Here is a 25,392-nt window from a genome sequence, read left to right on the forward strand (position 1 = left end):
AACTAAGCTAAGACCACTTGGCATTTACATGACAGTTTGGAAGGTGAGGTTGAGCCTGAGGTAATGAGAGACAGACAGAGATTATGAGATTATCCTACATATCAGTCTGGTTATTCAGAAAACCATTCAACAGAACTGAATAAGACAATGAGACAATAACACACTCATAGTCTTTGTACATACAGTATATTAAATGATTATTTGACAAACATATTTACAGTGGTGAGAGACAATGAAATCATGACATTGATTGGAATAACTTTTGTTGAAGAGTTATGAAGCAGTGCTCAGTCGTGTGTGTGTTCATGTGTGATAGCAGTGAAATGGGCTGGATAGCAGTGTACAAACATGGGAAATAATTCAGTCAGGATGCCCACTACATTTCTACACCCAGATGCACACTCAGCTCTTGCAAAAGTCTGTCTCTCTCCAGCTCCAACAGTGAGATTTGAAGATTCTTCTCACTCACCTCCTGCCAAAATAAAACATTGGAAAAATTACCTCTTCTACCCACCCACCAACATGAAGCAAAAGATCTGAAGTAGGATGCTTTAGTGCTAGGCTGTGAAATTAACAAGCCAACACACCCTGTAGCTCTCCAAGACCAGGGTTGGAGATCAAGGATAAAGATGTTCTCTCTCACCTGTACCAGTACTGTGTTCTGCCACCGTAGCTCACTGTCTGATACCTCGACCCCGTCCCTCTTTGGAGACGAGGGACAGCTGGTTACGTTGGGCTCACTCATCAGACTACCCAAAGATCCATTCACCCTCTGGATCTGAGACCTCAGGAGGCACGATGACGCCCCCTGTACAGAGTAATGAGAAGTGATATGTTTAAAATCAACAGGATGGTTTAACAACACTTGTTTGCTTGTAAAGCCATAGACACAGATATACAGAGTTTGGAAGCTCAGCTTGAGTTTCCAAGGCATCAAATTCCCATATTAAATTCTAGTTAGACTGCTCATTTTATTGTTTGGTGCCAACATGGAGAACAATTTGCCAAGTTCTGTATTTACATTTTCGTCATTTAGCAGACGCTCTTATCCAGAGCGACTTACAGTTAGTGAGTGCATAAATGTTTTCATACTGGCCCCCCGTGGGAATCGAACCCACAACCCTGCCGTTGCAAGCGCCATGCTCTACCAACTGAGCTACACGGGGCATGTATCTATGTCTATCTGCGTAAAACAGTCTCCATCTCACTGTAGTAACTCACCTCTCCTCCACGCTCCTTTGCCCTAGCCCCAGCCCTGGTGCCCACGTTAGCCTGCCTGGCTCTGTTGTCCTCCAGTCTGTGTCGGTACCAGAGCCGGGCCTGCTCCAGAACCTGCAGCCCGGCCCATAGAGAGTCCTTCTCCCTTTCTAAGTCCTTCAGCCTCTTAATCTGAAACAACAAGAAGAGAGATTTATTATCATTTACTATCATAATCAACATTCAAATTCAATTTGCTTTCTTTTCCATATAGGAGATTTGTATTGGAAAAGGAAGTCGGTATAGCTACAAGTATGTTTTGTTGGATATGGAAAATCTATCTTTAGGCTTTTGCCAGGAAGCTGTGAGGAGATGGACTAAACATGTGGGAATGTGTCATCAGGGTGGCTGCTGCAATGGAGTCATGCTGCTCTGACGTAGAAGACAAAACATGGATCTGTATCCATGAAACTATAACTACCTCATGAAACAAGGAGTGAGTAGAGTAGTTTTAAGCAATGACTAAATGTAACTGTGTGGGCTTATGTGTGTAATGAAGCTCCAGATGGAAGCTGGGGGCTACTATGGCTGGTGTCACTCAACACCAACTCAATACAATAGCTTGTGTTTACAACGTTTGGAATTGATTACCTCATTGTAACTCCCTCCCTCATTTCATGTTGAACAGACACTGAATATCTATAATCACAACTACAGTTTTCTACATAATCCTATGTAAAATAAGCCCATGTGAAATGCACGCAACGACTTCCTGTCTTGATCAACTGACTTTGGTAATATACGGAACATACTGTACAGTACAGTTACTATGTCAGTCAGTCACGCGAGCATATTCTACCTTTGAATCTGTCAAACTGAAGCCCTGATAAGTATCAACACACACATACACATACACACACATTCACATCAACACACACACACACACACATATCTAACCCACTCACAGGTCTCACCCAGAGGTAGAAGCGCAGGGCTTCAAGGCTGTAGAGGCTGCTCCGGAGAGGGATGATGACCATGGTGTAGGACCCAGGGGCCGGGCACTGAGGGTAGGCCATGGGAGAGCCCTACCTCTGCCAGCACAATAACCCTCGTGCCCTACACAGCCCTAACACAGCCCTACACAGCCCTAGACTGTTCTACGCTGTCATACATTGTCCCGCTCAATCCTGCACAGCTCTACTCCTCCCTCAACAGCAGTACAGACAGCAAGGGAACACAGCAGGCTTCGTCTGAATAGGACAGGAACAAACAGAGAGGGAAAGAATCCGAGAGAGAGAGAGGGTGTGAACAGGAGTGGAAAAGAGGCATGGGTAGTGAACTGTATATTGCCCTGGGGCAAGGTAATGAAACATTCCACACGTCATTGCCATAACTGGTTTATTGACAGATCCACTAGAGGGGACTGAACAAGGCAATGAAAAAAAAAGAGGCACAGAAAAGAAAACAGATAACAGGAATTGGAAAGTGAGGCTGGGGTATTTTTTGGCAGGGGGGATGAGACAGGTATAGAGATAGCAGCCTCTTCCCCTGTACAACACACTACATCGAAAACATTCCATATTGAAACAGAGGAGTACAGACTGAATGGGTGCAGCCATGCTACGAGGAGTTATCCCTGTTTTCAGGCAAACAGTTTCGGGTTCGTTCTGTTCCAACATGTTATGGAATGTGACTTCACCTGAGCATTGAGATCACGCAATGCAAAGTCCCGTAAAAGGAGAGTACAGGTGTGTACAGTATGCTTAGGTCATTGACTGCTGTCAAACGAGACTGACAAAAAGCTTTAGGCTTACATGATTCTACACTCTTAGAAAAAAGGGTACAAAAGGGCTCTTTGGCTGTCCCCATAGGATAACCTTTTTTGGTTCCAGGTAGAACCATTTTGGGTTTCATGTAGAACCCTCTGTGGAAAGGGTTCTACATGGAATCCAAAACGGTTCTACTTGGAACCAAAAGGGTTCTACTTGGAACCAACAAGGGTTCTTCAAAGGGTTATCCTATTGGGACAGCCAAAGAACCCTTTTAGGTTCAAGATAGCACTTTGTTGTATACTAGTATACCAGTATAACTGGTAATGTTTTTAATGTGTCAATTTGTTTTTGAGAGCCTGGTAAGCCTGGTTCAAATATGTAGAACACAGTGTTCATATACAGTCTGAACAGAGCAAATTGACACGGCACACAACACGCTGTCACTCCCATAGAAAAGAAAATCAATGATTACTATGGAGTTTTGCTGCAGATGCCCATGGCAAAATGTAACCCTGGTCAAAATGTGACCATAGCAGAGAGAGCGGTTAGGCCCCATTTTGTTTTTACAAGGGTCAAGACAATGTAGCCGTCTGTAAAAGCACATCAATCTAAATCTCCTCTTAGTGTCATTTAAATGATGAGTTGAGAGATTGACAGTTCCATAACTACAGAAAAGGCATGTGTAAATAGGCTAATTCAGAGGAGGAATGCTACAGAAAATAGAACTATGTGTTCCCAATTTTCAGATGGGTGTGGCACAAAAAATCTGACTTGACGCCTGACAGCATCTGGTTCCTCCCTATAACATACAGTGAGGGGAAAAAGTATTTGATCCCCTGCTGATTTTGTACGTTTGCCCACTGACAAAGAAATGATCAGTCTATAATTTTAATGGTAGGTTTATTTGAACAGTGAGAGACAGAATAACAACAAAAAAATCCAGAAAAACACATGTAAAAAATGTTATAAATTGATTTGCATTTTAATGAGGGAAATAAGTATTTGACCCCTCTGCAAAACATGACTTAGTACTTGGTGGCAAAACCCTTGTTGGCAATCACAGAGGTCAGACGTTTCTTGTAGTTGGCCACCAGGTTTGCACACATCTCAGGAGGGATTTTGTCCCACTCCTCTTTGCAGATCTTCTCCAAGTCATTAAGGTTTCGAGGCTGACGTTTGGCAACTCGAACCTTCAGCTCCCTCCACAGATTTTCTATGGGATTAAGGACTAGAGACTGGCTAGGCCACTCCAGGACCTTAATGTGCTTCTTCTTGAGCCACTCCTTTGTTGCCTTGGCCGTGTGTTTTGGGTCATTGTCATGCTGGAATACCCATCCACGACCCATTTTCAATGCCCTGGCTGAGGGAAGGAGGTTCTCACCCAAGATTTGGCGGTACATGGCCCCGTCCATCGTCCCTTTGATGCGGTGAAGTTGTCCTGTCTCCTTAGCATAATGTTTCCACCTCCATATTTGACGGTGGGGATGGTGTTCTTGGGGTCATAGGCAACATTCCTCCTCCTCCAAACACGGTGAGTTGAGTTGATGCCAAAGAGCTCGATTTTGGTCTCATCTGACCAGAACACTTTCACCCAGTTCTCCTCTGAATCATTCAGATGTTCATTGGCAAACTTCAGACGGGCATGTATATGTGCTTTCTTGAGCAGGGGGACCTTGCGGGCGCTGCAGGATTTCAGTCCTTCACGGCGTAGTGTGTTACTAATTGTTTTCTTGGTGACTATGGTCCTAGCTGCCTTGAGATCATTGACAAGATCCTCACGTGTAGTTCTGGGCTGATTCCTCACCGTTCTCATGATCATTGCAACTCCACGAGGTGAGATCTTGCATGGAGCCCCAGGCCGAGGGAGATTGACAGTTCTTTTGTGTTTCTTCCATTTGCGAATAATCACACCAACTGTTGTCACCTTCTCACCAAGCTGCTTGGCGATGGTCTTGTAGCCCATTCCAGCCTTGTGTAGGTCTACAATATTGTCCCTGACATCCTTGGAGAGCTCTTTGGTCTTGTCCTTTGGTCTATACCATACATAGAGTCAATGGGCCTCACTCTATACCATACGTAGAGTCAATGGGCCCCACCCTATACCATACGTAGAGTCAATGGGCCCCACCCTATACCATACGTAGTCAATGGGCCCCACCCTATACCATACATAGAGTCAATGGGCCCCACCCTATTCTATACATAGAGTCAATGGGCCCCACCCTATACCATACATAGAGTCAATGGGCCCCACCCTATACCATACGTAGAGTCAATGGGCCCCACCCTATACCATACATAGAGTCAATGGGCCCCACCCTATACCATACGTAGAGTCAATGGGCCCCACCCTATACCATACGTAGAGTCAATGGGCCCCACCCTATACCATACATAGAGTCAATGGGTCATAGAGTCAACCCTTCCATTTGCTCATCAGATGACGGTGGAAAATGCTGTGAAGCATTGTTTCCAGCAGATAAAGCTACTTGTTGTAACAGTATTCACCTCTGGTAGTGGCTAGTTCACGGATGACATTTCCTAACTTTCTAAATAAGGTTGTGCCCTTTTACAACCACTTGGGGGCAGTATAAGTATAACATTCAGTGCAGTCTGGTTCAGTTGGTTCAATGCCAATCTAAGATTTCCCAGGATAAAAACAAATGTAAAAAGTATTGCAGCTACATCATGGGAGATTCCTAAATCTATATGACAGGATCTAAGTAAACTCAGGAGGACTTGTTCTGGAAATCTCGAGGACAGGGTCTTTAATATCCAACTCACATATCATAATCCTAATACTAAAATCAACCAGAGTCAGTCTAGATCAAAACAACAATAATTAAGCTGACACATCATTGGGCCATGCTCTAAAATCGTAGAAATGTCAGGCTAAAGAGAACCCTTGACTTTGTGTCACGCTATGTGCTGTAGGACTCCAGCAAGATAAACAACATAACTCTGGTCTGCACCGTAGAAATCAAATCAAAGTTAAGCGTACACAGATTTGCAGATGTTATCACAGGTGCAGTGAAAAGCTTGTGTTTCTACCTCCAACAGTGTAGTAATACCTAGCTATACAAGACAATACCACACATAATCCAAAAATCTAAAAAGAAAGAAATTAAGAAATATCAGAACGAGCAATGTCAGAGTCCGCAATATACAGCATATATATATATATATATATATATATATATATACACACTACCATTCAAAATTTTGGGGTCACTTAGAAATGTCCTTGTTTTCGAAAGAAAAGCAATTTTTTTGTCCATTAAAATAACATCAAATTGATCAGAAATACAGTGTAGACATTGTTAATGTTGTAAATCGCTATTGTAGCTGGAAACTGCTGATTTTTAATGGAATATCTACATAGGTGTACAGAAGCCCATTATCAGCAACCATCAGTCCTGTGTTCCAATGGCACATTGTGTTTGCTAATCCAAGTTTATCATTTTAAAAGGCTAATTGATCATTAGAAAACCCTTTTGCAATTATGTTAGCACAGCTGAAAACTGTTGTGCTGATTAAAGAAGCAATAAAACTGGCCTTCTTGAGACTAGTTGAGTATCTGGCGCATAAGCAATTGTGGGTTCGATTACAGGCTCAAAATGGCCAGAAACAAAGAACTTTCTTCTGAAACTCGTCAGTCTATTCTTGTTCTGAGATATGAAGGCTATTCCATGCGAGAAATTGCCAAGAAACTGAAGATCTCATACAACGCTGTGTACTACTCCCTTCACAGAACAGCGTAAACTGGCTCTAACCAGAATAGAAAGAGGAGTGGGAGGCCCCGGTGCACAACTGAGCAAGAGGACAAATACATTAGAGTGTCTAGTTTGAGAAACAGACGCCTCACAGGTCCTCAACTGGCAGCTTCATTAGTACCCGCAAAAAACACCAGTCTCAATGTCAACAGTGAAGAGGCGACTCCGGGATGCTGCCCTTCTAGGCAGAGTTGCAAAGAAAAAGCCATATCTCAGACTGCCCATCTTAATCTTTTATTTTTATTCACCAAGCCAGCCTATGTAGATATTCCATAGAAAATCAGCTGTTTCCAGCTACAATAGCCATTTACAACATGAACAATGTCTACACTGTATTTCTGATCAATTTGATGTTATTTTAATGGACAAAAAAAAAGTTTTTCTTTCGAAAACAAGGACATTTCTAAGTGACCCCAAACCTTTGAACGATTGAGTATATATATATATACAGCTCTGGAAAAAATTAAGAGACCACTGCAAAATTATCAGTTTCTCTGGTTTTACTATTTATAGGTATGTGTTTGGGTAAAAATAACATTTTTGTTTTATTCTATAAACTACTGACAACATTTTTCCCAAATTCCAAATAAAAATATTGTCATTTAGAGCATTTATTTGCAGAAAATGACAACTGGTCAAAATAACAAAAAAGATGCAGTGTTGTCAGACCTCGAATAATGCAAAGAAAATAAGTTCATGTTCATTTTTAAACAACACAATACTAATGTTTTAACTTAGGAAGAGTTCAGAAATCAATTTTTGGTGGAATAACCGTGATTTTCAATCACAGCTTTCATGCGTCTTGGCATGCTCTCCACCAGTCTTTCACATTGATATTGGGTGACTTTATGCCACTCCTGGCGCATAAATTCAAGCAGCTCGGCTTTGTTTGATGGCTTGTGATCATCCATCTTCCTCTTGATCACATTCCAGAAGTTTTCAATTGGGTTCAGGTCTGGAGATTGGGCTGGCACATTGTCCTGCTGGAAAAACCAATCCTCAGAGTTGGGGAACAATGTCAGAGCAAAAGGAAGCAAGTTTTCTTCCAGGACAACCTTGTACATGGCTTGATTCATGCGTCCTTCAGAAAGACAAATCTGCCCGATTCCAGCCTTGCTGAAGCACCCCCAAATCATCACCGATCCTCCACCAAATTTCACAGTGGGTGCGAGACACTGTGGCTTGTAGGCCTCTCCAGGTCTCCGTCTAACCATTAGACGACCAGGTGTTGGGCAAAGCTTAAAATTTGACTCATCAGAGAAGATGACCTTACTCCAGTCCTCTACGGTCCAATCCTTATGGTCTTTTGCAAACCTCAACCTAGCTCTTCTTTGCTTCTCATTGATGAAGGGCTTTTTTCTAGCTTTGCACGACTTCAGCCCTGCCCCTAGGAGCCTGTTTCGAACTCGCTGTGCACTTCACCCCAGCTGCCGTTTGCCATTATTTTTGTAGGTCACTTGATGTCATCCTACGGTTGATGAGTGACATTCGAATGAGTTGGCGGTCATCCTGGTCAGTAGAGAGTCGTTTTCACCCTCTGCCGGTCTGTAGCTTTGTTGTCCCCAATGTCTGCTGCTTGAACTTGTTCTTATGAACCGTCGTCATTGAAATTTTAAGGATGGAAGCAACTTGACGCTCACTGTATCCCTCTGCCAGTAAAGCCAGAATTGAACCCTTCTTTTCCTCACTCAAAACTTTCCTTTTCAACTCTTTTGGCATGGTAAATAGTTATTTTTTGATTAATATTACCTTTAAGATTTGGTTCAGGTGATCACCTAATCAGTACCTAATTCAGTAGAATGTGATGTGCCTGTGTTGGAATTCAACAGACACTGGAATGGAATGGCTATCATACATGTAGAGATGCTGATTTAAGAAAAATTTGCAGTGGTATCTTAATTTTTTCCAGAGCTGTATATACCGTATAATGGTGTGTATAGACAGTATGGACAGTATATTAATAGAAAAGGTGTGTATAGCAGTAGTTACAGTATATAGGATAAGCCTAGAATACAGTATATGCATATGAAGTGGGTAAAACAGTATGTAACATTATTAAAATGACTCTATGTACATAGGGCAGGGTAGAGTACCGGGTGGTAGCCGGCTAGTAACAGTGACTAAGGTTCAGGGCAGGGTACTGGGCGGAGGCCGGCTAGTGGTGGCCTGGAGATAGAAGCTGTTTATCAGTCTCTCTGTCCCAGCTTTGATGCACCTGTCCTGTCTCCGCCTTCTAGGTGGTAGCGGGGTGAACAAGTCGTGGCTCGGGTGGCTGAGGTCCTTGATGATCTTCTTGGCCTTCCTATGACACCGGGTGCTGTAGATGTCCTGGAGTGCAGGCAGTGGGGCCCCCGGTGATGCGTTGGGCTGACCGCACCACCCTCTGGAGAGCCCTGCGGTTACGGATGGTGCAATTTCCGTAATAGGCAGTGATACAGCCTGTCAGGATGCTCTCAATGGTGCATCTGTAGAAATTTGTGAGGGTCTTAGGGGCCAAGCCAGATTTATTCAGCCTCCTGAGGCTGAAGAGGCGCTGTTGTGCCTTCTTCACCACCAAGCAAGCTGCACCACCACAGATCAGGGACAAAGTTGTGGAGAAGTACTGAACATCCCACGGAGCACCATTAAATCCATTATAAAAAAATGGAAAGAATATGGCACCACAACAAACCTGCCAAGAGAGGGCCGCCCACCAACACTCACAGACCAGGCAAGGAGGGCATTAATCAGGGAGGCAACAAAGAGACCAAAGATAACCCTGAAGGAGCTGCAAAGCTCCACAGCGGAGATTGGAGTATCTGTCCATAGGACCACTTTAAGCCGTACACTCCACAGAGCTGGGCTTTACGGAAGAGTGGCCAGAAAAAAGCCATTTCTTAAATAAAAAAATAAGCAAACACGCTTGGTGTTCGCCAAAGGGCATGTGGGAGACTCCCCAAACATATGGAAGAAGGTACTCTGGTCAGATGAGACTAAAATTGAGCTTTTTGGCCATCAAGGAAAACGCTATGTCTGGCGCAAACCCAACACCTCTCATCACCCCGAGAACACCATCCCCACAGTGAAGCATGGTGGTGGCAGCATCATGCTGTGGGGATGTTTTTAATCGGCAGGGACTGGGAAACTGGTCAGAATTGAAGGAATGATGGATGGCGCTAAATACAGGGAAGTTCTTGAGGGAAACCTGTTTCAATCTTCCAGGGATTTGAAACTGGGACGGAGGTTCGCCTTCCAGCAGGACAATGACCCTAAGCATACTGCTAAAGCAACACTCAAATGGTTTAAGGGGAAACATTTAAATGTCTTGGAATGGCCTAGCCAATTGAGAATCTGTGGTATGACTTAAAGATTGCTGTACACCAGCGGAACCCATTCAACTTGAAGAAGCTGGAGCAGTTTTGCCTTGAAGAATGGGCAAAAATCCCAGTTGCTGGATGTGACAAGCTTATAGAGACATACCCCAAGAGACTTGCAGCTGTAATTGCTGCAAAATGTGTCTCTACAAAGTATTGACTTTGGGGGGGTGAATAGTTATGCACACACGTTTTTTTGTCTTATTTCTTGTTTGTTTCACAATAAAAAATATTTTGCATCTTCAAATTGGTAGGCATGTTGTGTAAATCAAATGATACAAACCCCCCAAAAATCCATTTTAATTCCAGGTTGTAAGGCAACAAAATAGGAAAAATGCCAAGTGGGGTGAATACTTTCGCAAGCCACTGTACGTTGGGACGAAAACAAAGGATAGAGTTACCTCCTTGCCCCACCGACCTGAACACATTTACTGGAAAAAACACCTTACAAAAAGCAGGGACCTCATGACCTTAAACCACAGACACACTGAAAAAAACAGACGACTCTTTACCCTAAATACACAAACACACACACCTAGACACGTATATACTGTATCTATACACGCACGCATGCACACGCACACACACACATACACGCACAAAAGCATATACTGTAGCTCACTCCAAAGAAAGCGAGTGAAATCGAGAGTCTGTGCTCTACACCACAGAACCTCCCAGCACCCCCAAAAACAGTCCTGCTACCCCCCCCCAAAAAACAGTCCTGCTTGCCCCTCAAAAACAAGCACCAGGCCTGGTCTCCCCAGGCATATTTAATATTAAACCAGTTCACCCTGAAATGTAAACTCCCCCAGTGCACCCCTGACAATATCTAGCTGCTGCACTCTCCCTCTTCAACGTACCCTCCTACACCCCCACCGATCCCCACCACCGCCATGCACTCACAACTCACCCCCCATGAAATTGAACCCAGTCCCCCTCTCCCCTCCTCACTCACCTGTAACTCCTACAGCTGGAGGACTACTACCACATGGAGAACAGCTCATAATAATGGCCGGAACGGAGCAAATGGAATGTCATCTAACACCTGCATACCATGTGTTTAATGAATTTGATACCATTCCACCTATACTGCCCCAGCCATTACCACGAACCCGCTCTCCCCAATTAAGGTGCCACTAACCTCCTGTGCTGGTTACTGGAGGTGGTTAATGGCACCTCCTTTCCCCTCCTTTACTCGGGCATGGGGGAGGTTGGAGGTGTGGGGGGTCCGTCATGGTTCATTGCTTGTTATTGCCATACCATTACTGCTCTGCACAGCTTGGGGAGACAGAAAATGACGGGTAGTAGTCTTATAGTACTCTTCTATTTTCAATTAATCGACGGTAGCAGCAGGTATGTCACTACTGGATTCTGACAGCCTGCCTCCCTTCTTTCCCTGCAGCCAAAGTCTGTTGATGTGGTATCACTATCAGGACCACATAAGAGCCAGCAAAGGCAGTGAATTTCCTCATTTCTAGGAGAATCTTGAGAATTTCCTGAAAATAGTGTGCTAAACCATTTTAATATTATGGGGTGCCCTGAATTGTTGACAACCAACAAATGAAACGCCATGTGCTTCTGATACTAGCATGTGGGACATAGTCTCCATGAGCGTATAAACGGATACTTTCTGTAGTATCTGTGAGCCTTGGTTAATTCTGTCAGAAGGGCATGTGAAACCTCCTACACCTGTGAACTGAGGTCCTCCTCTCTGTGGTTCTCCACTTCCTCATAGTATAGACTTCCTGTAGAAATGAAACTATGAACTGTGTCCTCTGCAGTGCCTGATACACTCTGTCATACGTGTGCACATTTACCATCTTGGGGCATATAAGCCTGCAGGCGTTTCATTTCAGAGCTTTCTCACAACCAGAAGCCCATTGACAAGGTTTCTCCCCGCTAAGAATCTTTTCCTTTTAGAAAATTGTGCCACATCCTGAGTTTGACAAATAGGCTTCAGTGTGGTAATTATTCTAGTGATAGCGGAAAAGTAACTGATTTCTGTAGTGTTTTTACAAGACCAATACATATTTATGAGATTATTCTAAAACATCTTACATATCAAACCAATAATAGTTATTTTTAGATTATATCATTATCATACAACACAATACATAATAGGGCCTACTCAATCATTTAATACAATATACTTTGTGCCAGTTAGGGTATTGGCTGTTGTGCTAAGTGTGTGTGTCTAAAGGGACTGTACTCTGTAGACAACATGGGTCAATGTGCTATTAGCCAAATGTGCTGTCCTTAGGAATACTGTGTTGTGAACAGAAGAATCAAGAAACATGAAGGTTAAATTGTATTTGTAGACACAGACAGGAGGATTAAAGACTGGCCTGGAGGACAATAGACAGACAGCAAATAAGGACAGGGTCGAGGGAAAACAATGGGGGAACACGTTTCCCACAAACACTGAGGAGCTTCTTGTCTGCTGATGATAATCCAAACATTACAATGTATACAAACCACTATGCACCAGGGTTGGGCTCAATTTGAATTTAATTTGAATTTTTAAATTTTTTGACATGAATAGCTTCTCCTTTTCAGTTAATTGAGAAGCCATTAAAAATAGATGCCCCTTTTTCAATCATTTAATTTTAATGTCAGTTTGCTACCTGAATTGACTGCCTTTAATTCTAATTGAGCCCAACCCTGCTATGCACACAGACTGATTCATTCTTAAGGGTACCAGCTGAATTCAGAGAGTCATGAGCACTGTCATGGGCACATTCTCAAGAGCGGGAACAGTCAGTGAGTGAGTCAACCCATTACTCTGTCATAAGACAATTGTCACCACCATGACTGAGTTGGAATCAAATGGAGACGCCCAGTTTTTATTTTCTGGAAGAATCCTGCCTAACACTTATTTGATAATGTGCAACTAACAAAATGCACACTAACCAAAGACCATATCTCAAACACATACTTATCTGGGGGGGGGGGGGTGGAAAGATAGGTGAAGGGGGCAGAAGGCCTGGTTGGCCAGCTATGTGTTATGATAATACTACCACCAGAAAAGTCGACATCAACGCTTCAGAACATATAATAGGCCTACGTTAAGTTAAGTAGAGTACAATGCAGTACAATCAACTTCAGAGTCAAATGTTCAAAAGGGACCTCTAGTTGCAATGTTTGGGTTGCCAATAAACAATTCAGTGGGAAAGTCATACTGTATGTCTTTATACATGACATCAGCTGATGTATAAATAGCAATAGCCGTTGGTCTGTAAACCTGGAACAACCTCAGCTCAGACTGAGGAGTGGTGTTGGGTGTTGGCCCCTGAACACACAGTCCCTATGATGTCACCCCACAGCCATGCAAGAACGACAGAACCTATGTAATAACTGAAAGAGGAGAAAGGACCTATGAGGAAGAAGATCCACTGGTATGTAATAAAGGAACAAGGAAGGAGATATTACTTTAATAGTGACACCATATACATTACTTTAAAACTGGACTGTGTAGCCTAGGCTACACTTATATCGTATCGACAGTTTAGCCTTGAATCACAAACATAACGTTTATGGGATAAGAAAAAAAGGATTGGACAGAGATGTAAGTAGCCTATACAAGGACAACTAGCTAAATCTATTAATTAAGTAGGCTATAAACCAAGTTAGTTCATTAAATGTACTTCATGTAGGCTTATGTATCATATGTGGGAGATATGTGCTGAATTCTAGATGTAGACATTTTCATAGGGTGAAGATAGCACATTAATTAGAACAAAGATGAAAATGTCATTATCATATTAATCACTAATCTTACACTCACTCATTTGCTGGAAATGTCAATAGAAATGGTTAACAACGTTCTATAGCCTAAGCAAACGTCTCTTATTGACATAATGTATCTCTCTGTGAGAGTGTAAGACCAGGAGACTAAACACATAAATTAAAGGTATAACAAGACATAAATCACCAATAATAATATGACACGTTGGCTGCAGTTTACACTGGCAGCCCAGTTTTCCCACTAATTGGTCTTTTGACCAATCACATCAGGTCTTTTCACATCAGCTCTTTTTCAGAGCTGATTTGATTGGTCAAAAGACCAATTCGTGAAAAAATATATCAAAATTAGGCTGCCTGTGTAAACGCAGCCTTGTTGTCCATATGTGGGCCTACTATAATAATGTATTAATAAAGCTTTGTACATGTTTTAAATTAAATATTAGTGTTATTTACACTAAAATTGTAATTAATGTTAGTTAGAATACGTCATTCATGTTAATTAGGACTAACAATAATAGATAGCCTTATAGACTAACATTGACTAATTAGACTAACATAATAGACTAACATGGGCTTATCCTTGATCTGTAACCTACTGTTCTAAATAGTAATCTGACTGTCTCAAATATAGGTCAAACTTTTTCAAAAAGGCGCAAAGCAAAGAAAACATTGTGTGCCTAAATCCCATTGAGAACTTTTCGAACGGGAGATGAATGTACCGAAATGAAACGGCAGAAAAAAAAGACAAAATGGAGTAGAGGGTTGACTAGCTCACGTTGAAATTCAACGTGACTTGTGGTCTTGGAACGGAACCAAGACAAAACGTGATGCAATGCCAACATGAGAATGTGTCACATTCAAAAGAGCTGGGTAAATGGGTCCCCTGTGCCAAGATATTTTACTTAGAGAGAGGAGAACTCTGGCACAGTGCAACAAGTAGTCTGCGCGCAGTTCGAATCTTACAACTGAACTTCAAAACTTTTTATAATGAAAATGAGGTAGGAAATCTATTGAAAAACTCATAAGAAATGTGTTGGTTGATTTCAAGAAAGTAGTCTATACCTAGATTATTTTTATTGCATGCCAGATTTTGCTTTAGCCGACACTCTTAGAAAAAAAGGTTATTTGGCTGTCCCCATAGGAGAACCATTTTTTGTTCTAGATAGCACTTTTTTTCTAAGAGTGTATTGAAGAATGCAAGGCCAGGATGCGCACTTGTACCAAACCTGTGTGTCATTGGATGAAATTGATTTGAAGACATCAGGAATCGACTGATTGCATAAAGGTGTTTTCCTTGGGCATGGTCCAGCTCAATGGTCCAGCTCCAAAGACCCGATTGTTATGATGATTTTCACGTGATTAAGTCTTCTGGTAGTAGGACCTCCTATTGCCTTATAGGAACAAACAAATAATTTAAGGGGACAAGGGAGCGCAATAACTTGGAGCTTTTAAAGTGATATTAGTTTATCGTGGGCAGTGAAAAGCATCAGTCTATACTTCGGTGAGGCGCGTCATTTTTGACCCACCATCAGGAATCGCAACATTATTTCAGATTTGAGTGCATCATTGGATGGTAAGAGAAGTGACTGTCACACATTGGCAACATTTTAGAAGTTTTGGTTATTATTTTTCAGACTTTGCAAAGGCAAATATGTGCTGTTCGGGTTTTATTGACAATGTATATTTTTTTTTGTTGAATCTCATTGACCAACATCTCATGTAGAATGCGAATGTAACTGCGTCATCTGTGCTTTATACTTCTGCTGTGTTATCTTCCAAATAAGGCTAGCGTTACTTTGAATCTATTTTAACATTTGGCAATGATATCGAGTGCTGTACTCCTAAAGTGTGGCAGAGTTTAAACATTTTTTTCATCTTATCGCCTATTTGAAGAAGTTGGGCAGAATTATTATCGGAGGTTGGGATTGTTTGTGTGGTTCTGGGGACTCCAGATAGTTGTAAATGATCTAGTTACCGCGCCCACTTTTTCGACGCAAACAACTTTCACTCCAAGGAGTTGAGCTGTTGCTGAAGAGGGAATGACAGTTTATATTCGTTTAGAATAACGTTTTTATGTTAATGAAAATATGTTACTGGAAAGAAAACGTATTTCAATCAAATGATTTAACGTAAAACTTGTTTTCAACCCACTTTGAAAATAGTTTTTATTCACTGAACAGACTAATAAGAATTGTCTCAAAATGCGTCAAGAACGCAATGAAGACTATGGGCATCTTTGGCATAGTAGGTCTAATCTATACACTTTATGATTATGCTTCATGTAAGTTATTCAACATCTATAGCTAGAGAGCAACGAATATAATGTAAAACTCACAGTTTTAGTCTGTACATTTGTTTTAAAACAGTTGACAGGCTATTGCGCAATGCTTCCCTGGCTCTCGCCCCTGTTTTCCTCTCAAGATTCTTACACTAAAAAAAATGCTGGTTAAAAACAACCTAATTTGTGTTATTTGGTAACACAGCACAAGGTAAATATTGGACTTGTGTAAGCCTCATTAAAGATATAAAACTCTGTTCAACCTTAAAATGGGATAACAATTAGGGGTGTGACAAATGGGAAACATTTCTTAACGTTTAAACTGCCATTTTTTAAATCGGTTTTCCATTAAAACGATAAGAAAATGCATAAAATTCTACGTGAATTCACAATGCAGATGCACTGCTGCAAGCAACAGTTTGGGTCTCACGGTGTGTCCTTTTCAGATGGTTAAGCATTAACACCTGTACCTCCATTACTGTGCCTCAATTCCACCTCGCAAAGTTTGCATTTCCTTCTCAATGAACTTCTCAAAGTATTGCCGTTTTTCGAACTCTTAACGACGATGACATTGTGGTGGAGAGTCGACTCCAAAATAATTAATTCCTCCACTCCTTGCACGTTGACTCCCATTTCAGAGTGCAAGATTCGATTCCACTAGAAATCGACTCCTACGATTCTGTAATTTTGGAACGGAGGAGACTGATTAGTTGTACTTCCGAGAACGCAAACACTTGCCTCTTTCTTAGCGAGCTAGCGAGGGACGGAGAGAGAGGGGAGGAGCACAGTATTGGCAGGTCAGCCACCAGGCAGACAGAGTCCAAACTGTGCACCAGGCCTATCTATCGGCAATCAAAAGCTGTATCTCGCAATACAATGCTGTATCCTGCAATTTCTTGGATTGCAATGTCTCGCAACTTCAGTAAAGCAGGGCCTATCATCAGTGAATAGGCTACGATATTCTACACGCAACAGACCGAAGGCTGAACACAAACTCTCATCATTAGCGGAGAGAAAGAGCCAGAGAGCCAGCACGAGGGAGAGAGGGGAGTGGGCAGGCAGAAACGTGCATATATGTCTTGGTAATCTGTATCTCGCAACGTCTTGTCTTGCATGCCTCGCAAATTCACCAAAGTAGCCTAAAGTTCGCCTCTTCCTCTCTGGTTTTATTTAAATGACTTAACTTTCCCCAGGCCTTAATTGCCTATCGTCTAGTTGAAAATAATATGTTTGTGATAACTGCACAGTGATTTTTATTTTGTAGGGGAAAAAACAAACATTTAGGCTTGTTCTTAATGTTAAAGATCCCAATTTCATTTAAACGTGTTAACGTTCACACCCCTAATAACAATACAAAAGAACAGATTAACCAGAATGACATTTACTATGGTGGTCCTCTGTAGCTCAATTGGTAGAGCATGGCGCTTGTAACGCCAGGGTAGTGGGTTGATCCCGGGACCACCCATACGTAAAAATGTATGCACACATGATTGTAAGTCGCTTTGGATAAAAGCGTCTGCTAAATGGCATATTATTATTATCACAGGTGACCAAAAATAACTATCTGAAAGTCAGTTTCCTACTAAGCCATGCCTCCAGTTTTCAATAACTCAGCATTAATAACCGTGCATCAACAACTCAACCTTGCTCTTTTTTAAGAAAACAACCCAACTAAGTGACCCAATGCCTGCAACACAGCAGTTGGGTCATCCAAGTAACCCAGCATAGTGTATGCCTCACTCAAAGTTGAACATCTAAAAATCTTATTTTACCTATTTGATTCATACATATGTACAGTACCAGTCAACATTTTGGACACGTTTACTCATTCTCTACATTGTAGAATAATAGTGAAGACATCAAAACTATGAAATAACACATATGGAATCATGTAATGACCAAAAAAGTGTTAAACAAATCAAAATATATTTTATATTTGAGATTCTTCAAATAGCCACCCTTTGCCTTGATGACAGCTTTGCACACTCTTGGCATTCTCTCAACCAGCTTCACCTGGAATGCTTTTCCAACAGTCTTGAAGGAGTTCCCACATATGCTGAGCATTTGTTGGCTGCTTTTCCTTCACTCTCCCGGTTGAATCATCCCAAACCATCTCAATTGGGTTGAGGTCGGGGGATTGTGGAGGCCAGTTCATCTGATGCAGCACTCCATCACTCGCCTTCTTGGTAAAATAGCCCTTACACAGCCTGGAGGTGTGTTGGGTCATTGTCCTGTTGAAAAACAAATGATAGTCCCACTAAGCCCAAACCAGACGGGATGGTGTATCGCTGCAGAATGCTGTGGTAGCCATTCTGGTTAAGTGTTCATTGAATTCTAAATAAATCACAGACAGTGTCACCAGCAAAGCACCCCCACACCATAACACCTCCTCCTCCATGCTTTACAGTGGGAACTACACATGCAGAGATCATCCGTTCACTCACACCGCGTCTCACAAAGACACGGCGGTTGGAACCAAAAATCTCAAATTTGGACTCCAGACCAAAGGACACATTTCCACCAGTCTAATGTCCATTGCTCGTGATTCTTGGCCCAACAAGTCTCTTCCTCTTATTGGTGTCCTTTAGTAGTGGTTTCTTTGCAGCAATTTGACCATGAAGGCCTGATTCACACAGTCCCCTCTGAACAGTTGATGTTGAGATGTGTCTGTGACTTGAACTTTGTGAAGCATTTATTTGGGCTGCAATTTCTGAGGCTGGTAACTCTAATGAACTTATCCTCTGCAGCAGAGGTAACTCTGGGTCTTCCATTCCTGTGGTGGTCCTCATGAGAGCCAGTTTAATCATAGTGCTTGATGGTTTTTGGGAATGCACTTGAAGAAACTTTAAAAGTTCTTGACATTTTCCGTATTGACTGACCTTCATGTCTTAAAGTAATGATGGACTGTCATTTCTCTTTGCTTATTTGAGCTGTTCTTGCCATAATATGGACTTGGTCTTTTATCAAATAGTGCTATCTTCTGTATAACCCACCTACCTTGTCACAACACAACTGATTGCCTCAAACGTATTAAGAAGGAACGAAATTCCACAAATTATATTTTAAGAAGGCACACCTGTTAATTGAAATGCATTCCAGGTGACTACCTCATGAAGCTGGTTGAGAGAATGCCAAGAGTGTGCAAAGCTGTCATCAAGGCAAGGGGTGGCAATTTAAGAATCTCAAATATAAAATATATTTTGATTTGTTTAACACTTTTTTGGTTACTGCATGATTCCATGTCTGTTATTTCATAGTTTTGATGTCTTCACTATTATTCTACAATGTAAAAAATGGTAAAAATGAAAAAAATAACATGAATGAGTAGGTGTGTCCAAATTTTTGACTGGTAGTGTATATATATTTATTTGTGTGTTTTAGTTCAATTTGGCTGTTTCTTTGAGTTTTCTTTATAGATTAAAGTCTGAAAAGGTTGTCCATCTGATGCATAAAACCTAATGTTCACAATGTGGAATAATGGTTTCTATTACTCAAGCACATTTCTTTGTATGAGGGGGCTGGCATTTTGATGCAGACGTTTTATAGTTGCGTCCCAGACTCTGTAAAGTTTGCTCAATCCCACCTGTAACGATTCTTTAGATAAGCAAAGGCGCAGAAATTATTCACTGCCTGTCTGGCGCACCTTTTGTAGTGTGGTTCCTTCCCATTCACTGATGCTGATAGTGGGTAACTGACTGTTAACCTCTGGCGGGTAAAACTGTATTTCAAGGAGGCAAAATAAGAAGGAAAAAATGATCTAGATGTTTCTAACTTTGATAAGAAAGGTCAGAAAAGGGAACTTTTGAGGGAAGTTCTCATTATAGACTGGGGATAGACTCAGCAAGGCAACTCTGACCAACCTAACAGGTATTTATTTCAGTAATTCAGACTGTTACATGTGATCTATTGAATATTAATGAATATTTTCTAGATTTTGGCAGTTGTAATGTAGGCCTATACTGTATAATGTTTTACTTGTTATCACTTTTTGAATTGAATTGCTGTGGGGAATTATGTGACTTTGAACCTATTAATTAAAAAAAAGCTGATCAGGGCCCGTATCCACAAAGAGTCTCAGAGTAGGAGTGCTGATCTAGGATCTTTCCATATAATCATATTCATTATGATCTAAAAGGAAAAACTGATCCTAGATCAGCACTCCTATTCTGAGAGGCTTTGTGGATACAGGCCCAGGTTTCCTTGGTGGGTAGAATGTTTGCGTGTCACTAAAAATAAAAAGTGTTAATTTAAAAAACAAGTATTGGGCGGTTGTAACTCGTAAACTACAAAAACGTGTAACATTCCTGAAGTTCAGAAAGTATCCCTGTAATTACATGGGGTGACTAGAAGAGCACATAAAACATTCTCACATGAGGTGAAACATTCTCCATACGTTTCCTGGTCCGCACCATGTGACCTTTCCTCCTGACCTCTCACCTCTGGCAGCCAGAGCAGAGACCAGAGCAGTTGGAGTAGGTTCATTTTTATACACTTCAGGTATTCTTCTATTCTGATTCTATGGATGTTGGAGATTTATTTGGTGTGTGGGTCTCTTACCATATGGTTAATTACTAAGTGGGTTAGGTAGGGCATGTGTGTTTGATCACATACAATTAAACGATGCCCCAAAAGGGCAAACGCTGAACAGAACAGGCGTTCTGTGTGTTTAGTGTGTGTTGGTATAAGTGTGTGTGTGTTTGTGTGTAGCCTAAGCCTAGACCACACCAATAGTGACCTGGGCCACACCTCATAGAAAAAACAGACACCTCACCTCTAACCCTCTCCTCTCCCTTTCTCTCTCAGGGACATTGAGATGGCATCATCATTATCTGACATGGCCATGCTGGTCTGTGGGAGTGTGGAGGAGCTGAAGCGGAGGGCCCAGGGCCCGGTGAGGAGGAACCTGTTTGGGCCTGTGGACCACGAGCAGCTGCAACAGGACTTCCAGAGGCACCTGTGTATGAGCGCGGAGTCAGCCAACAAGCGCTGGGACTTTGACTTCAACACCGGCCGGCCGGCCGCCAAGGGCGCCAGCGTGGAGTGGGAGGAGATGAAGTGCCAGGATGTGCCGGCGTTCTACCACAGCTGCGTGGTGAGGAAGCCGGTGATTGGCATCGCCGGGCGGAGGGCGGAGAGAGAGAACGTCAGGCTGGTGCGGGCATCGTCTCCAGGGTCATCCAGCTGTGGAGAGGAGTACCTGGAGGTGACCACCAGGGAGAGCTATAGGATCCAGAGGCAGGAGAGGAGGATGGCCAGCCAGAGGGCAGGAGCAGTCAAACGGAGACAAGCCGCCATAACAGGTCAGTGTCAATGAACAGGAGAGGTGCTGCACTTTTCCCGCCTTCTTTTCCTTCTATTGGGCTTCATACAAAAATCATACGAAAAAAGGCAATAGAGAGTTAGTAGTATACACATTTTTTGACACAAAATAGTGAGTCCAGAGGTTAACTTGACTATCATTATAATGATAATAAATAAATAATAGTAATTAATACATTTGTATATTATTTTATTATTATTATTACAACCAAAGCCCAGAGGTCATCATTTAAAGAGAGGTAATATATGTTTACAGGTTGTTTTGAACTTCATATGAACCTGTTATTAACCGTTGAGTGACAGCGGTGAATACCTCAGTGTGCTGCCAAAGGCACTGTACGTGAACTATGTCATGAACAGGCCTTACAACAACACTGTGTTACCTATGCTATGTTCCCAAACAGTTTATAAGCCTTGATGTGTGCGTCCCAAATTGCACCCTATCCCCTAAATCTAGTGCACTACATTTGACCCTATGGGCCCTGGTCAAAAGTAGTGCACGATACAGGGAATAGGGTGCCATTTGGGATGCAAACATTATTTCCCTGATAGAACATTACTGGGACTGGGAACTAACACCTGCTCTCTCTCTCTGCTGGTCATCCACAGAATTCTTTGTCGTGAAGAAGAGGAGGGCCATGCATCACAAACGGTCCTCTCGGCAGTGAACACAGCCCAAGAAAGAGCACCATTCAGTGGGCACACTCCGTTTGGAAATCACCTCATTAAGATGAATATATAATTTCTGCAGATTTCTGTAGCGACTCTGACGGTCAAAAAGCTCATAGCTACAATATGTCTTAAAAACTCCTGACAAAATCTGTTTGTTATTTTCCACACAAGGAAGCTAACTGACATCCTTTCAGAGTGAAACATCTCTGAGTGGAAATGATGGATATGTTTGTATATATATTTATATATCTGTATTTCATCTATATTTTCTAAGCTTGTATGATTGTCTAAGCTTTAGAATATACTGTGAAATAATTCAAATGCACTCATCAGGAAAAAAACTCAATGGCTCTGGTGTAAGAGACTTCTTCCAACAGAACCCTTGGTATAGTATTTCTTAACTCCCAACCACCTCGGCGCACTCTCTAACAACCTCTCTCAGAGTTTTGATAAGAGGAGTTCAACTATTCCTGACCTCACTCCACGTGTAGTCTTCAGTTTCATCACAGCTGTAAAAGTATCAGCCACATGAGTAAGAGGCCCCGGGGTCACCTCAGGTCAAATTGGCAACGTGACCATGATTAGCCTAGGGTGCAAAGGTCAACGGTGAAGTTCCAGCACTTAGGCTATCAGGCTGTGCCTGCATCGGTAGGGACTTATTTTTTTAATGATAATGATACATCTTATTGAGTAATAATATTTGTCAATATATGTCTATTATTACGGTATTTTTTTTATTCATAACAACAAGATACTAAATCATCATATAAGCTTTTTGCTTTGAGTATTATTACAGAGTGATATAAGGTGTCAGTAGGCAACAAGCTTAAATTAGCTTAAGTTAATTCTCAAATGTTGTTATTATGGCTGACAATCACTTCACCGTTGGCACCACCGTCTCTGTAAAATGTGCCTAAAATGTCAGTACAAAACTGAATAAAATAAAAGCTTATTTATTTTTTTGCCCCCTTTATCTTATTAAGGTAGTAAAACATATTCTTGGAAACTGTTTGGTAACAAAACTGAATATATCTCGTATGTTTGCTTTGTTGGCTAAATCCTTTTAACAATGTAGCATTTTCTACTCTTGTCTTTGTATAATGACAGCCTCTAGGTTTTGAACATGGCTCTTTTCTGTATGAAGGGAATGTAGCATTGACATTATTTTGACTAATGGTGTTGCAGTTCACAAAAGTACATGGATCCTTGATGCATACGGAACATTCCAAGTTCTGTCAGTAAATTATTATTTTTATGAGGAGCTGAGCTGTAACACATTTCTATTGCTGTGCTAAATACTAGACTGTTGTGACAACTGAAGCAGTTGACCAAAAAAAAGAAGAAATATATTATTTGTGAGTCATCTGTAAGCATTGGCTTGAGTCAAGGGACATAGCCATAGAAATCCACATGCCTTAAGCATCTCCAAATACATCTCAGATATACCTGTGATTAATATACAGTATCACAGATTTATCCATTGGCATTACATTCCAAACTTTATGGCATTCATTCTCCATAGCCAGAGTCACATCGCAATACTGTAAATAATGGTGGCAAAAATAGCAGTCCTACAGGGAGTGCCTGTCCCTAAATGTGTCATGTTTGAACAAATAGCCATAATCTGGATTACCTACCTCATTGAGCGATTGACAAAAAAGTTAAAATAAAAAATAAAAAATATACCAAATAAAAAATGACAAACAATTCCAACATATTTGTTTGATACATATTTGAAACTACAGGAGATAAAAAAAAATTATGTTCATAGCTGGTTCAGTGGGATAGCGGGTACAGACCATAGGCTTTAGTTACACATCAGGTAAAATAGTCAGTGTGTCAGAGAGATAGGCCCATTCCAGCTCAAAGCAGAACTGAGGAAACTCAAGACCTCTGGGAGTCCTGGCCTTTGTTATTTCTAGCTCTCTGGCTTGCTTTGCTTTGACTGGTTTCCCAGAACTAGACAGAATTGAGGATAGGGGGCAGGGACTTTATTAATAGACAGCAACAGAATGATGTCCGAGACCATGAATCAAAGAGGTTCTATAGCCAGAAAAGTGGCCTGTGTTCTAGACGGTTTTTGTCTGGAACCATAGAGGTCCTTATAACACTCCCCTCTTGACTTGCCAACGAAGGTAGCGAGTCATGTCAACAGAACATTTTTATTTCTGTTTACACACTTCACCTCACAAATGGAATCGATTATCCGTTTTTATTTAATAATATTTTATTGTGTTTTTGTTGTTGTTTTGTGTGTTTGGACTATATATGTGTATGTTGGTTTATATGCGCCTGTCTTTCAACGTGTTCAAAACAAAACTTTAAAAGTCTGTTAACTTATTTTTAACTATGTATCTTGTTTTTGTAGGGAAATTATTATAAATGCCCTTTCGGTAAAACTAACTGATTATGTGTATTGTTGAACTGTCTTTGCACTAAAACATTATTGACAAGATAATTCTATATTTCTGATGTTATAGAGCTACTCTCATGGGAGGGGAAGTGTTTAGAAAAACCAAACCTTCACTGCTTAACTGGGACACAGACTATGGGCTATCATAGTTTGGGGTCGGACACAAAATGATAAATAGGTATTAGGTGTTTTCTTGGTATTACAACAGTGTTAAAACAAGGTAATACTCAGCCTTAATATTACTGACTACTGGTTTTCCCAGAATTCCCTTGGCAAGCGAACTGTGATAAGTTAATGATCATAGATCTGTATAGAGCTACTGGGCTGCTCTATCCTGCATCCCCCCCTGGCCAACAGTGTGTCCCACAGTGCTAAAAGAAACTTTGCTCTGATTCACAGGTATATCAAAACATAGTATTGTATGCCTTATATGCATGAATGGATATCCTCATATACGTTTTTGATAATAAGATAATGGTTAATGTATGCAAAGTGTATTACAATGTAATTACATGGGAAAATAATATTAGCTTTGATTTGGTTTGGTAATAGTTTGAAAATAAAATCACACATTTTGAAGTTGTGGACATTTCTGTGGAAGATTCAATGATTGTTTTTTGGTGCACTGTTGACTTTTATGTTAATTTGTTTCAGTATGTTTCAGATTATTAAAGATGTAAATAAATGATATAAATATACTACAAAGTATTGTTTGTTTAGACTGGTCTTCATTCATAATCTGCTACATCCTTATACAATAATATGATCTTCAGTGTCAACAGCTGGAAAATCTAGTAGGCCTACAAATTCTACACATAGTAAGTCTACTAATTCTATTAGGCTTACAAATTCTACACATATTAAGTCTACT

The 25,392-nt window shown here is 41.2% G+C and overlaps 2 protein-coding genes across 6 annotated transcripts; one reads left to right on the plus strand and one right to left on the minus strand.

Moving 5' to 3' along the window:
• Positions 1–169: 169 nt before the first annotated feature.
• LOC121546837 (suppressor APC domain-containing protein 1) lies at positions 170–2,516 on the minus strand. Of its 2 annotated transcripts, none has more exons than XM_041858079.2 (4): positions 2,163–2,516; positions 1,222–1,389; positions 644–808; positions 170–472 (listed from the first exon to the last, which is right to left on the minus strand). In XM_041858079.2, exons 1-4 carry the CDS (start codon positions 2,271–2,273, stop codon positions 377–379), a joined length of 540 nt encoding a protein of 179 aa, XP_041714013.1. In that variant the 5' UTR covers positions 2,274–2,516; the 3' UTR covers positions 170–376. The 2 variants fall into 2 exon arrangements, with proteins under 2 accessions (XP_041714013.1, XP_041714015.1); XM_041858081.2 differs by having other exon boundaries at positions 2,172–2,515.
• Positions 2,517–13,390: 10,874 nt separating this feature from the next.
• LOC121546245 (cyclin-dependent kinase inhibitor 1B) lies at positions 13,391–25,229 on the plus strand. 4 transcript variants are annotated; one of them, XM_041857380.2, is made up of 3 exons: positions 13,391–13,490; positions 20,921–21,417; positions 22,046–25,229. In XM_041857380.2, exons 1-3 carry the CDS (start codon positions 13,471–13,473, stop codon positions 22,102–22,104), a joined length of 576 nt encoding a protein of 191 aa, XP_041713314.1. In that variant the 5' UTR covers positions 13,391–13,470; the 3' UTR covers positions 22,105–25,229. The 4 variants fall into 4 exon arrangements, with proteins under 4 accessions (XP_041713314.1, XP_041713316.1, XP_041713315.1 ...); XM_041857382.2 differs by lacking the exon at positions 13,391–13,490 and adding an exon at positions 13,557–13,660; XM_041857381.2 differs by lacking the exon at positions 13,391–13,490 and adding an exon at positions 14,706–14,837.
• Positions 25,230–25,392: the final 163 nt, after the last annotated feature.

This window comes from Coregonus clupeaformis, unplaced genomic scaffold, assembly GCF_020615455.1.
Source record: "Coregonus clupeaformis isolate EN_2021a unplaced genomic scaffold, ASM2061545v1 scaf0227, whole genome shotgun sequence".
Classification (NCBI taxonomy): domain Eukaryota; kingdom Metazoa; phylum Chordata; class Actinopteri; order Salmoniformes; family Salmonidae; genus Coregonus; species Coregonus clupeaformis.

Excerpts from the sequence above, each read along its gene's own strand:
- LOC121546837 (XM_041858079.2), bottom strand. The coding sequence starts at position 2,273 with ATGGCCTACCCTCAGTGCCCGGCCCCTGGGTCCTACACCATGGTCATC. Across the intron at positions 809-1,221 it reads CAAAGGAGCGTGGAGGAGAG|GGGGCGTCATCGTGCCTCCT; the intron begins GTGAGTTACTAC and ends TACTCTGTACAG. Across the intron at positions 473-643 it reads AGAACACAGTACTGGTACAG|GAGGTGAGTGAGAAGAATCT; the intron begins GTGAGAGAGAAC and ends TTATTTTGGCAG.
- LOC121546245 (XM_041857380.2), top strand. The coding sequence starts at position 13,471 with ATGAGGAAGAAGATCCACTG. Across the intron at positions 13,491-20,920 it reads ATGAGGAAGAAGATCCACTG|GGACATTGAGATGGCATCAT; the intron begins GTATGTAATAAA and ends TTTCTCTCTCAG. Across the intron at positions 21,418-22,045 it reads GAGACAAGCCGCCATAACAG|AATTCTTTGTCGTGAAGAAG; the intron begins GTCAGTGTCAAT and ends GGTCATCCACAG.